This window comes from Aythya ferina, assembly GCF_964211825.1.
Source record: "Aythya ferina genome assembly, chromosome: 3".
NCBI classification, from domain to species: domain Eukaryota; kingdom Metazoa; phylum Chordata; class Aves; order Anseriformes; family Anatidae; genus Aythya; species Aythya ferina.
Window position 1 is genome coordinate 5762432 of NC_140298.1, and position 17157 is coordinate 5779588.

Consider the following 17157-nt stretch of genomic DNA (forward strand, 5'->3'; position numbering starts at 1 on the left):
CTTTTGAGTTAGAAAGTGCATTTCTTACTGTTACACTTCTGAACTGAGCATTTTAAAGTAGAGAAAGTGAAAAAAATGAATCCCCTTAGAGTGCTTGTTCAAAGTAAATAAACCTTTTAATTTTAGTCGTCATTATGATTTGGGACAGAAAAGGATTATGGGGTCTTTTAAACTCCAGAGGTTGACAGCAAAGATAGTAAAGTCTTCAATATTTGATACGTTATCTTGAAAAAAAGATCTCCAATAGGAAAACATTAATAATTTCTAATACCAAGTGCTTCACTGTATTGTGCACCCTACTAAAATTAGTATTATCAAATGATTACTCTATTTACAGTTGCTATTTTCCAACAAAACCAAAAAGACACTTCTGTGGAAGTTTCCATTTCTGAGCCCTATTTGATGATTACTACACAGCCAACTGTTACAACTAAATAACTTCTCTTTTCTTCTCTTCTCTTCTTTGACTTAAGGGAGTTTCTGTCATCAAAACAAAATAAAACAAAAAAACTTGTGAGTCAGAGTAACTAAAGGATTTTACAGATGCATGTTTGTGCAGATGATGTTTAGAAGATACAAGTTTGTAAGAGCATGTTTATTATTATGCAAAATAATTCATGAAAGACATAGCTTCAGGCATGGAACAACTCCACGCAAAGACCAAATTTAACATTTAAACTATTGATTTAGGCAGACGTAAGTCATTTCTGGAGAAATGCAATGCTGGAGACTCATCAAACATTCTGGAGATTTGATTACAGATCAGGTTGAAAAATTCAGTTGCTACAAAAGTATATGCACAGCTTTCAGGAAAGGTTATAATAGAAAGTCTGAGTATGATTTTCAGGGGGGTTGGATATTATTTCAGAACTCTTTAGGTCTTTTCTGTCTTCAAAGGCTAAAAAGATGTTTTTTTAGAGAAAAATTTCTAACTGTATACATTTTGATTCTTTAGGAAGTAATAGAAGCTATTGCTGAGTGTGCATTTAAGACGTCACCCTTTCCAATCCTCCTTTCCTTCGAAAATCATGTGGATTCGTAAGTAATTACTTTGTTTCCCTGTAAGGTTTTACATTTTTATAACTAAGGACAGGATTATGTATGAATTTGTGGCAGCTTTACTATCTGACATAATCAACAGATCTTACTAAAACAAAAACTTGCACCAGCTTATGTACCCCAAATGATCAGAATGAATTGGGCTTATTATTAATTTTTTTTTTGAATTAGAAACTTTTGTATGAAAGAAAAAGCTTGAATGACTGTGAGACAAAATCTGTTAACTTGGCAGTCTCGGTATGTCCTGCTGGAATGAAGTGATACTTCAGCAAAGAAAAAGAAGCAATGTTTCACCTGCTTAATGACCTTGTTTGGCACTATAAATAAAATAATAATAATAAAAAAAATGAAGTGCATCTCTTCTCTGCATAGAATTGGTCTGTTTCTCATGTGTTAGAAGTAGAGGTCAGAACCATAGGCTAGCTAGGATTGCAAAATAGGTTACATGGAAGTCCAGGAACTGTTCAGTATCTGCCAAAAACAAAACAAAAACAAACAAAAAATTTTCCTAAGCTGTTTTCTGGTTTTGTTTGTTTGTTTGTTTGTTTTAATTGCAAAGAATGCTTGTTTTCCTGTGTAAGAAAAGAAAACAAAGTGAAAACGCTTCTAAATTTGTCCCAGTTATCTATGTTACTACTATTTTAGTGTTTTGTTTGTTTGTTTGTTTGTTTCTTTTTTAAGTTTGACATAATCTTTTGCTTGGTTTTGAGTATAGAAAGAGACCACATGGTTCAAAATGGGGTGAGACTGACACACAGGATGTGCCTTAACTTCAGTTGCCTTTTCTGTTTTTGTTTTCTGCTATGAAAACATTTGCAATGCTTCTGGGGCCAGTTTGGTTTAAGAAAATTTTTTTCTTTTTCATTTAAAATAAAAAGTAATCTTTGGGAATGTTATGAGTGATTTAATACAAGTCAGAAAAGACGTCAGAACTTTTTCTCCTCTAAAAGGAAAAAGGGTGAGGGCTAACCGCTTTTCCATTGTTTTAGAAAGAACATTCTCATCATAAGGGAAGGAACTGGTAGAAGAAGCTATGTGAGAATGTTTTAAGAACAGATATGGCAATACTGATAAAAAAAAAAAAATGATGTAGGTAGAAAACTTTAAAATCTGAGAGCTGACCTACACTACCTCTGTGCCTTACAGATTAAGTTAACATTACCTTTTGTTGATGAGTATGTTTGCTGTGTGCACATTTAAAGGACACATGGTTATTGTTAAAACAGCTACCTAACTGTTAAATCCTGCTTAGTTGGTTCTGTTCTACTCTAAAAGATCACACAGATGCTCTATTTAATTTCTTTCTCTAATCGGTCCCCTCACTCCTTATTTGTTGGTATAAGTTATATCACTTTCAACTTGCTTATACTCACATGCAGCTATAGGTTTTAATTCACAGCACTTCCAAATGCAACCTCTGGTCTTCAGAAAAGGTCTCAACCATCATTCTTCAATGTATTATATTTTGTATTAATTCTTCTCGATTTTTAAAATGTAAATTCACTGTGTTGCTATAAGGCAGAGAAGAAGCAACATCAGATTTATCTTAAACAGAGCACTTAGATTTTTCTTCCTGCAGTCAGTAAGACTTAAATCTTCAAATATTCCAGGGTGGTCTGTTCTATTTCAACAAAGTAAAATAGTAAATGGTTGCGCAAATTAAACTTCTGTCAGATGTAAGTCATGTATGTAAGGGGCTTTAAAACTGTAAGATGAAACTTTGTCAAGGTTAAAGGTGTTGTGATACTGCAGGAGCAAGTCAAAGATGGACCAGAGTTACGGCTGCATTATTCCCATCTTTACAGTTTTCTCCCACAGAAGCCACTATACCTTTCTCTTCAGAAAACTCTGGTCATGGAATAATGAATTATCCCAAATTGTATTATTAGATGGCTTTTTTTTTTTTCATGTGTTCCTATGATACAAGTTTTTAGCAAAGCAAGTCTAGGGAAGCAATATCAAATATTTCCTCTTTGTAAGGCTTTTTGCCATTTATGATTTTTTGCTGCAGTAAACTATAAGGCTTAGTGTGTATGAATTCTAATTTTGCTTTGGCTGTAAATAATTTCTAGTTATTTTACTGACTGCTACAATTATCCCTTCATTTCTTCACTAGTTGCTAGAGAAATCTGCAATTAGTCATGCCACTCGAGGAAACCTTCACCTAATTCCGTGGAATGCTCTGTTTGTCTTTTCATTTACTTGGAATGTTGTTTTTCTCCTAGATTGTAAAACTAGGTTTGTGAGTTATTAACAAACAATGATAAGTGTTTTCATGGAACTGTTATCAAATCCTAATGACATCAATTCCTACTTCGGTGTGACTCAAATTTTTCTGCTGATTTTCAAATTACGAGAGTCAGTATTCATGGGTAAAATGCTGATCCAATACAAAACGGTTGAAATACCGACATTGGTTTGAACAGAAATACAGTTTAACTCTGTGTTTTGTATGCATGACTTTCAGACATTGCAATTGTCAGATGTTTTAAGTTATACATCACCAATATAGATATGACAGTGTTAATCACCAGGGGACTTAAAATACAGTTTTTCTTCCTTCTGTTTTTTGTTCAAGAGAGTATTTTTTACCACTTTTTGTCCACCTAAGGAATAAATCATTTGTCTGTTGGCATGTAGTGCCATTTTAATTTTTTTTTTTTTTTGTATTTCTTGTAAGGAATCCCTTCAAATGTCTTTTATAACATGCGAAGAAATTTCATTTCCTTTACTGTAATTTCACTGTGTCATATATTCATTCTTGCTTATTTATATACAATAAAAAAATAGAAAAAGAGGTAAGCATATAGACTTTGGAATATATAAAATATTATATATACCATCATTTTTATTGAACTCTAAATATGCACACTGAAAAAAAGACAATGCTAAGAAAATATGTTACTTCTATCAAAAAATGAAAGCTGTCCTGAAAATTCTTAAAAGACCTCAGGAAGACCTTGATGTTTGAAATTGGGCTTACAAGAAGATAAGCTATCTGCAAATCTGAAAGCAGACACTCTATAATTAGAAATGCACTGATGACATAGCAAAAAGGTTAAGTGATCCTTGAACAGTATCCATATAAGATTGCTTCCAAGATTAAATTTAATTACAGTTATTCATACTGCTGATTTCTTGCTGGAACTGTTACTTCAAATATTAAAAGGATTTTTATCACTTTTTCTTCCTACACTTTAAATTATTTTAGTCTCTTCTGGGGAGGATCTGTGTCTTTATTTGTCTTATGCAGAGTAACTATCTCTGCAGAAGTGATAATAATACAATGTTAGGAGCAGCAGTTGCGCAGTAGTGCTGGAGAGCCTCTGTGGTTGACCTTCATAATAGGCCCAGTACAAACACAGTAAAACAAAATACAAGCAATGCAATAATGTTAATGAAAACATTTCTTCAGATTCTCTGTATTTCCATATCTCCAGGTATCATGTTACCATTTTATCTTCCTGTGCCCTGGCACATTCTGGGGGCATACATAATTGCTCCATGTGATACCTGTCCATATCCACACAGTGAAAAACATAAAGCAGATCAAGTCAGCCGTTTTGAGACAATCCATTTTCATTAAGCTATGTGAATGCCAAGAGAATTTCCAATAGCAATAGGTGTGAACATTTTTTCTTTAGGAAAAACCTGTTTTTTTGTTTCTTAACAATGCAAATGAGGAAATACATTGTTGTAGAAAAGCTGGTATTTAGTTGGTTGCTTGAAAAGAAGGGAAAGTAAAAGAAAACTTATACTCCAACTTTTAAAGTACTATAAATGTAATACATAATAATATATACCATTACTAATGATCTTTCTATTGAAACAATATGTATTTCTGGGAGAATATGCAAAAAATACCACTCATTTAAATGCTGGTACTTTTAAATATCTCATAAATTTCTCGGCTCCTTTCTTCAGAGCTTTTAAAATAACTGTGTATATGGTCCAGTTCACAATGAAAATTAATTCTGTAACAAAAAAACTTTTGTTCTTTGGCCTCCAATATTGCAAGATTTTTTGATAGTTTTAAAAACTGTTAGGTTTTCTGCATAATTTTGCTTTTCCTCCTTTTTGCCTCTGCAAAGTGATGATTAGGATTTTATGTGCTAAACCAAAATATGCTGCTTTAAATGTTTCTCTTATGCATAAATAAAAGTCCTCACTGTGTGTTCTTTGAGGTAAACATGTAATTAAACATGGAAGATCAAAAGAATTTGTTCTAGCTGTGGTGACAGTATGAAATGTATTAGATTTAAGTTTTGTATGTTTTTTCTATTTCTTATCGAGAGTTCTTTTTTGGAGTTGGTGTGCCCATTTAAAAATGCTGATGTTGCATCTCACATCTAATTACTAGGACTTCAGTAATTGTGCTCTTGTGATTCAAGGAAATGTCCCTTGAACTTTCTGGGTCCTCAGAGCATGGGCCTGTTCAAAAAACAGTGGTGGAGAAGATTGAAATAAACTTCCCTTTAATGACTTCTTGTAAGCAAGATGTGCAGCAAATACCCAGTCTGCTTTCTTACTAGAGCAGAGTGAGGTGCCTTTATTTTCCTTGGTAGCTCGCGGTTAGTAATAGCTAACACACAGTCATTGCCTGATCTGTTCTTCCCATCACCTTCTCCCTCGTGGGTTCTTAGTTTCACTGCCTTGCCTGTGTTCATCTTAATTTTCCATCCTCAGCTAAAAGTGGCTCTTAGCTTTTTTTCAGAATTAGCTGCATGTAAAAGAAAGCATCGATGAAATCCTGTAGTGATTTAAACTGCAAGCAGCTCTTGTAGAGCTTGGTGGAATAATTTAAAACCTACTCTCAATATGTTTTGTAAATGACTGAGCTAATGACCGTTTCACCCTGAATCTGCTTCAAGGGACATCCAGAATGCTGATCTTGGGGAAATTACGTTTTCTGATTCACATGCCACCCAGCCTTCATCTCAGCTCTGGTTTGGCCCTGCTGAACCCAGGAAGAGCTCCGGTGCCAAGTGCTCAGTTGGTGGCTAATGACAAAATAGGCATAGAAGTTGCTGTACTCCTAGTTTTTAAGAGAAAAATGAGCACGCCTTTTTTCATATATACCGAGCTCTACTTTGTCCTGAAAAATAGCTCCATGGTAACATAACTGCTTATACCATTCGTGTATCTTTCATGATATGCAGATCATAATTAATAGTAGTTGAGGTTATATTAAGCAAGATAAACCTGTTCTTTCATCAAAACTTCTCAACAGAGTATCAAAAATGGAAAATATCAAATAAACCTAAGCCTCGGTTGTTGCAGATTTTATTAAATGGACACATATAACAAAAATACACAGTTGTCTAAAATTAGAAAGAGAGTGACTGTAGTACTGAGCTACATTTTCAGATGATTTGAGTAATATTTCTAAGCAATATAACCTATTTTCAGTCCTAAAATTCCCATCACTATGGTATGCAGCAATTATTTCATTCTGGAGTTGCACTTTGGGAAAATTGATTATAAGTAGAATTTGCTGAGGTTCAGTTTATTTCTAGAGGATGTCATGAAAACCACCGAAGTAATTTACGATGGTAAAATTTGACTCTGTATATAATTTAAAAAGAAAATACATAAATAAGGAATCTGACCAGTGACCCAACCAGTAATCTAATCATCGAGCAGCTCCACCTGGTATATTGGTCCTAGTTATATATGCATTACATGCATGCAGTATTTAATTAAAAATGCAGTTACACCACCACTTATTACAGCAATTCTCCAAATTGGCATAATACATCTTAGCAGTAGTACCAATTACATCTACACTGTGACTTCTGCCAATGGGCATCCGGCAGGAGGAATACTTCTGGTGGAGCTGGCGAGGGCAGTGCAAGCTGCTGGTGCCAGCCTCACCCGTGAGGTCTGTGGCTGGGCCAGCACTTTGTGGCAGAGAGCAGCACAGAGCTGCAGCACAGCTGCGAGCAGGGCTCTAGCTGGATGGGCTGTCACACTGCACAGCCACAGCACCCAGAGCATTCATCTCACGTCAGCTAACACAAATAGGGTGGGAAAGTGGGCTGTTATAAGGAAAGATGCAGTAAGCTAGCTGTGTCGCTACCAGCGCCTTTAACTGATGCATTTTTGCTGCTTTTGAAACCCAAGTAACATCTTCTGCTCGTTCTTCTGTATGGTTGTGCCCTGTAGATGCATGGGGAGAGGTGACGTGTACCCACAGTTTGGGAAGTTTAACAGAGGCACCTGCAGAGGAGGCTGTGTAACTGTTTGGGCTGTGATGCATTAGGTTAGGTATGACAAATAAGAGAAAGAAATCCAAACGGGAAGAGGTGGTGCAAGAAGAATGTCTGGCATGTGTATAAGGTAACACCAGAAAAATACTTAAACTTTGAATAAAAATGTTGCCTGAAAGAGGCAACTTCATGCAACAGTTATTTCCAGGTAACTACCGACATCCTCATTTTTTGTTTTCTACTAGGCATGTGGGAAAATACAACTCAGTGTTAAAAGTTCAGTTTCACTATTATTCAAGTGCCTACTGACTTCATGTGTCATCCTTTTGATAAGCTCTATCAGAGGAATTGGAATAATTGCATGATATATCTATGCCTCTGTGAACAATTCACAGTGATTGGAACAGGAAATTATATCTGGTTTAGGGATATTAGATATTCCATTACTGTAGCTTTCAGTCTGTAGCATTAGTCGGACTCATTTATTTATTTCTTTTCCACCCTTTAGCCCTAAACAACAGGCAAAAATGGCAGAGTACTGCAGATTAATATTTGGAGATGCACTGCTTATGGATCCATTGGAAAAATATCCGGTAATATGGTTTGGTATTTATCAAATCACAGATATCTGTGTTTTCATTTAAGTGTTTCAATCCTGTGTCATTCTTTATATATGGCCTTCCAAAACATAATCTAAAGGAAGGGGGTTAAATGGCATGTGCTGCGGTGATTTAAGCATATAGTTTCTGTTGCAGAGATTGTTCCATTACAGTGAATTGTAATCCTTTAAATGCAATTGATTCCTATAGCTGCCATTTTATAACGTATGCTTTCATATTTGAACTAATACTTATTGCAGTTATTACTGTAGACATTTCATAAGGTATTTTCCATAAGTGCTCTCAGTAGCCCAGTTTCGTTTAACATCGAGGTTGCCTCTTTTGCAAGATACGCTTCACTTTAACAGGGCTCATAGTGCTTACAAAATTATCTTTCACCATGTGGGCCCTAAGAAATTGCCTTAAGCTTGTTTCTCCTGTTGTAACAAATTTCTCTTCCTTTTCTTCAAGCTTGAGCCTGGGGTTCCTCTTCCAAGCCCTATGGATTTAATGTACAAAATTCTAGTGAAGAATAAAAAGAAGTCCCATAAGTCTGCAGATGGAAGTGCAAAAAAGAAGCTCTTAGAGCAAGCTTCCAACACATGCAGTGAAACATCTAGCATGTTTGAACCTTCCTCCCCAGGAGCAGGTATGAATTGAATCTACAAATATATTTCTCACTAAAACACAAATGCTTAATTACAGCTGTGTTTTTCAAGCCATTTACATTGCTCTAGCAAGGTAAAGGTACACCAGTGTAGGTTTTACTCAGCAGGAAACAACACTAAGTGTCATTACTCCAGGAGCCTGAGAAAGCTTGAGGCTGAGGAATCACGTATGGAGTGACCTAAAGATCAGTGATGTGTATTAACATTTATCTGTGCTGTTTAGGAAATAGAGCAAGCAGCCAACTCACTCACCCTTGTCTGCCTTTGTTGCATGCCTAAGCCCAACATCAAATATAAATGTTTTCTTTTTTTGTTGCTTCTGATATGTGCATATCATTTGGTATCCTTTTAGAGCCTTGCTACATTTAACCTGTTGCACAGAAGAACTGCAGTGGTTCTGCAATGTCTAAGATTTAGGGTAACTTGGGTAGAATATCTGTTTGTCAGACAGGGCTTTGCAGTAGTTGGGAACATGTTGCAGAACTCTATGCAAAGTGCTCTAAAATGTTCTTCTGTTCCAGAGATGGAAAAAACAACAACAACAACAACAACAACAACAACAACAAAAAAATATTTGTTACCATCAGCGATTGTTAGGAATGTAGCCAATGGAAAGAATTGTATATCGTTTAATTTGTTCATTATCAGCGTAACTTTTAAAATCAGAAATGAATTTGAGAAGTTATTTTAATTTAATGCATATATACTATTAATGCCTATAGGATCTGCAGGGGACCAGTGTGGGTATTTTATGCAAAAATACAGTAAGATACATCCTTTACACTGAAGAGCTTAAAGCCTAACTAGAACAGGAAAAATGCAGAGAAAGAGATAATTAAGTATTTACTTTAAACCATGGTAGCAGATCAGCATCAGGACAAGCAACAAAATGTATGTATCCTGATTCCCAACCAAGTGTCTGTTCCCTGGACCAGAATTTCTTCTTCCTCTTAAGACTGAAATTTTGAATTGCTAAAAGCAGAAATATTTATGTCCTATTAGTGGAATGCTCACAGTGTAGATTGAAATCTCTGCTGGAATATAAGTTCATTGCCATTTGCCTTTTTTTTATTTTTTTTTCAGTTGTTTGTAGTTTTTTCTAAAGTCTGATTAATGGAGCTGAAAATTTTCATGCTGGCAGTTTGCCTCAAGCTGAACTAAAAAAAATAAAATAAAAAATCATGCTGAATTTGTGGGTAACATTGTATATCCTATTAGAAACAAAGAAAGAAAGAGTTTTCAGCAATTGTGTTAATACATTTTTAAAAGGCCATGCTTTGGTGTAGGGCTTGGATTTCAAAAGAAGATTCATCCTGGTGTCAGGAATGATTTTAATACTGTTTTCATGATTTCCTTTAGACAAACACAAGCAACAGAAAAATACATGAGAATACGCCAACCTCCTCCATTCCAAAAATTGAAATCAGTCCTGGGTTCCTAATCTTACTGTTTTGTTACCGGCATATAGTGAGAAACGAACAGCATACTGCATGACTTCTGCTTTATGTTTTTTTCTTTTTCCTCTGTCTGATCTTAATTGAGGATAACAGCTTTGTTGTACTTCAGGAACCCCTCCGTGCATTTTTATAGGAAAAGACTTGGGCTGTGAGTGATGACATCATGTGAATGATGAATCTGTGTCAATGATGAGGCAAGGCAGGGGAATAAGTCCCATAAAAGGGTGTGCAATTTTAAACATTAACTGTGAATATTATATCTGTATTGCCTGTGTAGCAATTTCTGTAAACTGTAGATTTTGAAGATGAATACAATTTAGAAAATGCTAGAACTGAGATGGCAAAATAATGTGGTCACTTGGTTCATCTGTGACTGCCAAAATACATTACTTGTAATCCTTGCCATTGTTTCTTCTTTAGAGCCTATGCCTGTTTTGGAGAATGAAAATTAGTCAATATTTTTTTGCTCTTTGTCATTCAGTTCTTGATCCCAGGTCTAGCATCTTCACCTCACAGTGAATTTCTGTAGGGATATTCATGCTGCATATAAACACTCAACAAACAACAGTGAATTTATCTGAACAATACCTGTGGGGAGTGAAATAGTATTAATCCAATTTAATCTGAGAACAACAGAGTTTGAGAGGGTTTAAGAACAGTTTGGGGGCAACTGACAAGGAACATCCGGGATTTGTTGTTAAAGACTGCACTGAATTTTTAAGTATTCAGAACACAGCTCCAGAGATTTCAGCTCCAGCTCCAGCTATGAGCACTGAGCATTTCTGTAAATCAGATGCCAGCTTTCTGTGAACATTTTTTAAAAATTATTTGGTGTTTTATGACTGCTGTGGCAAGACCCAGAGTAGAGCCTGGTTCTACAGGGCAGTGCCCAGCAGTCATCAAGACTCACATCTTTGCACTGCCTCGTTCCTTAGAGGCATCTCAGTATTGGCAACTTGTAATGCACTGCAGACATCATGCTCTTCTATACCCAGTACCAATTTCTATACGCTGCATGAGGAGAATAATTCAATTAAAGACTTGCTAAAAGAAGCCTAATTCTTAACTTTTCTTAAAATGAAGTGTTTCAATTCTCCAACCTTAATATAATCTTTACACTTAGCATGTTGGGCATAGTATTCAAATAACTCTACTGTATTGTTTAGCACCTGTAAGAATTACTGCAGATCTGCAGGAGAAAGTTGTGCTGATGTAGCCTTCTTGAGATTTTAAATGATTTTTTTTCACAGCAGTGCAAAAAATATGGAGATCTGTACGTCAGTTGATAGCAGGCTTCTCTGTGTCTTACACTGCTTGAGGTCAGATTTAATTAAACCCAAATAAACCATTCTTGTGATATCTTTATAAAACATACCATGTGAAAGCTAGGTGATGGTGATATGGTAGCAATAATTAAAAAACAGTTCTGAAGCAATAGCTTTTCAGAATGGCTTGCCAGTTTTTTCATGGAACTGATGTAAAAACCAACTTCAGTAGAGTATAATATCTGTAAGTGTAAAAAACTTATATCCAACAGCTTGGGATAAAGAAGCAATGCTGGCAAAGCAGAAAAAGAATTTCTGAGATAACATTTGTGAGATTCTCATTTTGTTAAAGAAGAATCTTAGACCTGGTAGTTTTAGCACAACTAACGCAAACAAATAAGTGAGATTTTCAAAGAAGCCATTTACATATAGGTTACAGAATCACAGAATCACAGAATTTTCTAGGTTGGAAGAGACCTCAAGGTCATCGAGTCCAACCTCCAACCTAACGCTAACAGCCCTCCACTAAACCATATCCCTAAGCTCTACATCTAAACGTCTTTTGAAGACTTCCAAGGATGGTGACTCCACCACTTCCCTGGGCAGCCTGTTCCAGTGCCTCACAACCCTTTCAGTGAAGAAGTTCTTCCTAACATCTAGCCTAAAACTCCCCTGGCTCAACTTAAACCCATTCCCCCTCGTCCTGTCACCAGGCACGTGGGAGAACAGGCCAACCCCCACCTCGCTACAGCCTCCCTTGAGGTACCCATAGAGAGCGATAAGGTCGCCCCTGAGCCTCCTCTTCTCCAGGCTGAACAAGCCCAGCTCCCTCAGCCGCTCCTCGTAGGACTTGTTCTCCAGGCCCCTCACCAGCTTCGTCGCCCTTCTCTGCACCCGCTCAAGCACCTCGATGTCCTTCTTGTAGCGAGGGGCCCAAAACTGAACACAGTACTCGAGGTGCGGCCTCACCAGAGCTGAGTACAGGGTACTCTGCAGTTCTGCTGGGTGAGGCCATATGTTGTACCAAAATTAGGCCTGTACTGAAAGTAGCCAAAGCTCGCTAACTGAAGAGTATTTAAATTTTGAAGCAAATTCTTAATCCCTCAGCTTTTGTCTCATACCTGGAAAGCAAGCTTTTGGAGCAAGAGGTCTCTGCTTTCCCTGTATTTGTGTAAGAGTACAGTGACATCCTGTCCTGTCCTGGGTTTGTAGTCCCATCTAAATGCAAATAATAATAGTAATGCCATTACAGCTAGTTGGCCCTCTTACACATGCTCCCACATGCACGCTGGCTTGGACCTGCAGCACAGCTGCATGTACAAACCATGTGCCTTTATGATATACCACATCTGTACATTCCCAGGAGGGCCAGGGGTGGTGGCATTGAGCTGATCCCACCAGCACTGTGGGAAGGTGAGCATGGGGGTATCCATAGCACAGACATCTCCTTGGTCTGGCCAAGGCTTGCTCTGATGTCATGTCCCAGCAGTGTAACAGCAAAAGAAGTTGGGGTCAGAGCACAGAATCATGCTGCTGAGTGAAAGGCAATGCAGATGTAGTCATAGTCTCAAAAACTCTTAGGAGTTGTTATTCTGTGTTTGCAGTCCTGTATATTATGTGTTCTGGATTTGCAGTCTGATGCAGGCCTTGAAAAGCACAGAATCATCTAGGTTGGAAGAGACCTCCAAGATCACCTAGTCCAACCTCTGACCTAATGCTAACAAGTCCTCCGCTAAACCATATCCCTAAGCTCTACATCTAAACGTCTTTTGAAGACTTCCAGGGATGGTGACTCCACCACTTCCCTGGGCAGCCTGTTCCAGTGCCTCACAACCCTTTCGGTAAAGAAGTTCTTCCTAAGATCCAACCTAAAATTCCCCTGGTGCAACTTAAGCCCATTCCCCCTCGTCCTGTCACCAGGCACGTGGGAGAACAGGCCAACCCCCACCTCGCTACAGCCTCCCTTGAGGTACCCATAGAGAGCAATAAGGTCGCCCCTGAGCCTCCTTTTCTCCAGACTGAACAATCCCAGCTCCCTCAGCCGCTCCTCGTAGGACTTGTTCTCCAGGCCCCTCACCAGCTTTGTTGCCCTTCTCTGGACATGTTCCAGCACCTCAGTGTCCTTCCTGTAGTGAGGGGCCCAAATGAGATCTGATCTCCTTGGGAGTTTTCCTGTTAAATATTTTTAAATAAATGAGTTGTGTGTTGCATACTTCCCTCCTTGGACACTTATAACAAGAGTAAGCTATCGTCCACCTGGTACCTCAGCAGTGGAAGCTGGCTGAAGTCTACCCATGTCCCCCTTTTTGTAGACAATGAGAAATGTTATTTTGCCTGTCTGGATAAATCTAGAGCTTCCCATCCCAAGACTGTCACTGCAAATCTTGCGAGAGCACGGCTGGCTCTTTGCAGCACATTGAAGTTCCCTGAGCCATCCCTTGAGCCTGTTGAGCAATCATGTTATTTTCTTCAATGAAATGTGCAGGAAGAAATGCGTTCATGAATAAAAGCATGACATTTCAACATCTGCATCTGGAAGGAAATGCAGCCTGGGTAGTCATCATTTGGTTGTGAAAGGCACACTCATTATTTTAATCATCTGTGCTGTACATGTTCAGAAAGGGCCCACTGGGCATGATTCAAGGCCTCTTGGAACAAAAAGGGGTTTCTAGATTCAGTGGGCTTTGGATTAGATGTTACATGGACAGAAGGAACTGAAAGTGAATTACCATTCTCTGAAGAGTTTGGGAATGCTGCACAGTGATTAGATTTTGGAGCTTCCAAAATAAAATTGCCACTGTTGAAGAGAGATGAAAGGTTTGTGGAATAAAGCCTTTAAGGACAGTTGTCAGTCTCAAAGTTGTGGATAGGTGACTGCAGTATAAGTTAAACCTGCTTTTTCAGAGTCTTTGAAGATGCACGGTGTTTACTTTTTGATAGCCAAACACAAAGGAGGAGTTACTAAAGAGAAAGACGGATTGATTTCTAGTGCAAGCATATCAAAGCATTGAGAGGGGAAGGATATTTAGTAATTAACAATAAAGAATCTGTGTCTTGCCCATTGGAATTTGTTAAGTACGCTGCAATTGGGAGCAAGGCTTAAAATGTTTTATTTGGTTCTATTTACTCCATCAGTACGTTTTCAGGGTAAGGATGAGCTTTACGCATCTTTGTCACATTATTTGATTTGCACTGCCCTCAGCTGGCACATTTGAGCTATGAGTCCAAGCACTAAGACACACCAAAGTAGTCTCAGTGAAGGGAATCGTGTGCTGATTCCTGCCAGCTATGCTACCTGAGAACATGCACTGCGATATCTTCAAAGCAGCTGCATTTCTCTGAGCAGCCCTTGTTACCACAGCATGTGAATCCCATCAATTTTCATGCATTTTTTTCACCCTGTGAGTTCTGTTATGTGGGTGCTTCCCAAGGGAAGTGACAGCGTTCACCAAAGGTCCTGTAGGGATCCTGTGACATAGAAATTCCAAACCCCAGGGCTGTGACCCAAGCTTGGGAACATCTCTTTGGAGTGTTTTGTAGTACTACACATACACACTCTGCACACCACGATGTTCTTTTCTTAGTGCTGATACACGTGATTTCCAATACTCAGTGTCCAGCAGCTGCAAAGCAAGAGTTTTTGTTTAGTTAGGTGATAATGACCTAACAGTGATGAGGATGAGCATATCCTTCAAGACAGAGTTTGATTTGTGCTGCACAAAAAGCACATGCACAACATCTTCTAAGCAGTGCTACTTGCATATCTTTAACAAATTTGTCCCTTTTATTTATAGCTATTGCTTTAGCCAATAATTAACTTCTGCTTAAAACGTTTTAGGAGAAGCAGAGATTGAGAGCGATGATGATGATGACTATGATGATGATTGTAAAAAGTCGTCGATGGATGAAGTAAGAGCATGGATTTGTTTTATGGTGATGGGTCGATTCCACCAGTTCTGGGTTGGCTTGTGTTACCAGGAGTGGGACTGCCATCTAGTGGAGGAACGAGGGCAGCACACTAGGAATTACCAACTTTCTGAAGCAGATTGTCATTCAGTTTGGAAGCACGATTGATTTTTTTTTTATTATTTATTATTTTTATTTTTATTTTTTAATTTAGAGAGGAATAAGACTTAACACCACAGCTGATATGTGTTAGAAAACTGCTTGTGGTATATTTATCATTTTTAGAGAAAAAAAAAAAAGGATGTTGAAAATTTAAAGCTATATTTTTATTTGTCTTATAGTACTGGTAAATGTGCTTAGCACTGTGTGTGTAGCTCATGCCATCTGCACGGGTAATACAGCCCTTTCCCTAGAAGCCACATATAAAGAATGAATACAACAGCAGTTTAATTAAACATTTAAATTTTATAGCATATTTTCTTCATTAGTACGTGAAGCTTCCAGTGTGAGGCATTGATTTCACTAAGCCAGGATTAGTGAAAGGTACCATGGATGACAGTAAACTGGGCTTTGGTGTTTGTGGCCCCTGATGGCCACCATGGAATTTAACACACCAAAACTTCAGCCTTCCCTTCTCTGTCCTAGGGTACTGCTGGAAGTGAGGCTATGGCCACAGAAGAGATGTCTAACCTGGTGAACTACATTCAGCCTGTGAAGTTTGAGTCCTTTGAAGTATCAAAAAGTAAGTAAGCTAAGCATGAGTGGCATCTTATACTGAAAATTACCTAGCAAGTATTTGGAAGAAAGTTCTGGAGAAATAATGACTTGGCTTCCTCTCAATTAGATTCATGGACAGAGGTGTTTCCTTGGTATCCAGCCAGATAAATCCATATTTATTTTGAAACCTGCATTAGTCTAAATATCAAGCTTCATCAACAGTAAACATGCTGACATTTCTAAAACATTTTAAAAAATGTTTTACTTAGATTGTCTTTGTTTTCCATACCTGAAGAGTAACTTAAGGAGTTTGAGAAAAGTGGTCATAAATATTCTGTCTGATGGAGCAAGTGCCTTATGTTTTCCCTGTGCTACTTTTATATAACATTCAGTGTAAGCAGAGAGTGTGCCCTTCCGCAAATGCGAATTCACTCTTTCCTGCTTCTGTGTGTTGTACAGAAAAAGCCATAACTTTATCCCCCGTGGGCTTTTACAGAAGATGCCTTCCTAGGAATGCACTCTGTGGCATCCTCAGTAAACATTGCAGCATCTTTTCCTTTCTTGGTGCAGAACCCCCTACTGTTTGCCTGCCCTTTTTCACTTTGTTTTGACAGGTTGCAATATGCTCTTGGAGCTTTTTAGTTAAAGAAGCGTATAGCATTTTAATTTATTAAGGATTTGTGGAGGCCTTAACAGAGGACAGGTAATTGGTGCATAAGTCCGTATCTGTACACAAGATTTTGCATTTACTCATCTTGAATAATAAACATATAAGAAGTTATCTGCCTGTTTGTATGTTTTTGTGTATTTATACAGGCATACACATAAGCATTCACAAAATCATGCAGAGAGCTGTGCTTGTTCCCTACTGTAGTGTCCCTTGAATGTTCATAATCTCCATTAGCTCTAATGAGAGTTGCAAGTACACAGTGGGAAGGAGATATTCACACACAGAATCACACAGAATTTTCTAGGTTGGAAGAGACCTCAAGGTCATCGAGTCCAACCTCCAACCTAACGCTAACAGCCCTCCACTAAACCATATCCCTAATATTCCTTCTGGAAAGGGAGCCATGTGAATCCTAGCAGGACAAGCTGATGCAGCTGTTGTAAAATTCTCTTGTGTAGATTTCTTCTGTTCACATGCCTGCGCCTTTCCGAGTTTTGTGTTTTCTGAAGAACTGCTCATGTCCACATTTTTAACCCTAAGTCTTCATGTGACCTTTGATCAATCATACTGTTTCTGAGAACTCATAATATTAAAGGACTAATATATC

General features: G+C 37.9%; 1 protein-coding gene across 6 annotated transcripts in view; it reads left to right on the forward strand.

Annotated features, from left to right (window-relative positions):
• The window catches only part of PLCB1 (phospholipase C beta 1), a 376017-nt gene that overhangs the window by 264333 nt on the left and 94527 nt on the right, over nt 1-17157 (forward strand). For all 6 annotated transcript variants that reach the window (XM_084513180.1, XM_084513181.1, XM_084513182.1 and 3 more), the window contains exons 12-16: nt 956-1038; nt 7777-7861; nt 8339-8516; nt 15096-15166; nt 15809-15905. In XM_084513180.1, coding sequence (XP_084369306.1) covers nt 956-1038; nt 7777-7861; nt 8339-8516; nt 15096-15166; nt 15809-15905 — 514 coding nt within the window. The remainder of the gene's footprint in view (nt 1-955; nt 1039-7776; nt 7862-8338; nt 8517-15095; nt 15167-15808; nt 15906-17157) is intronic.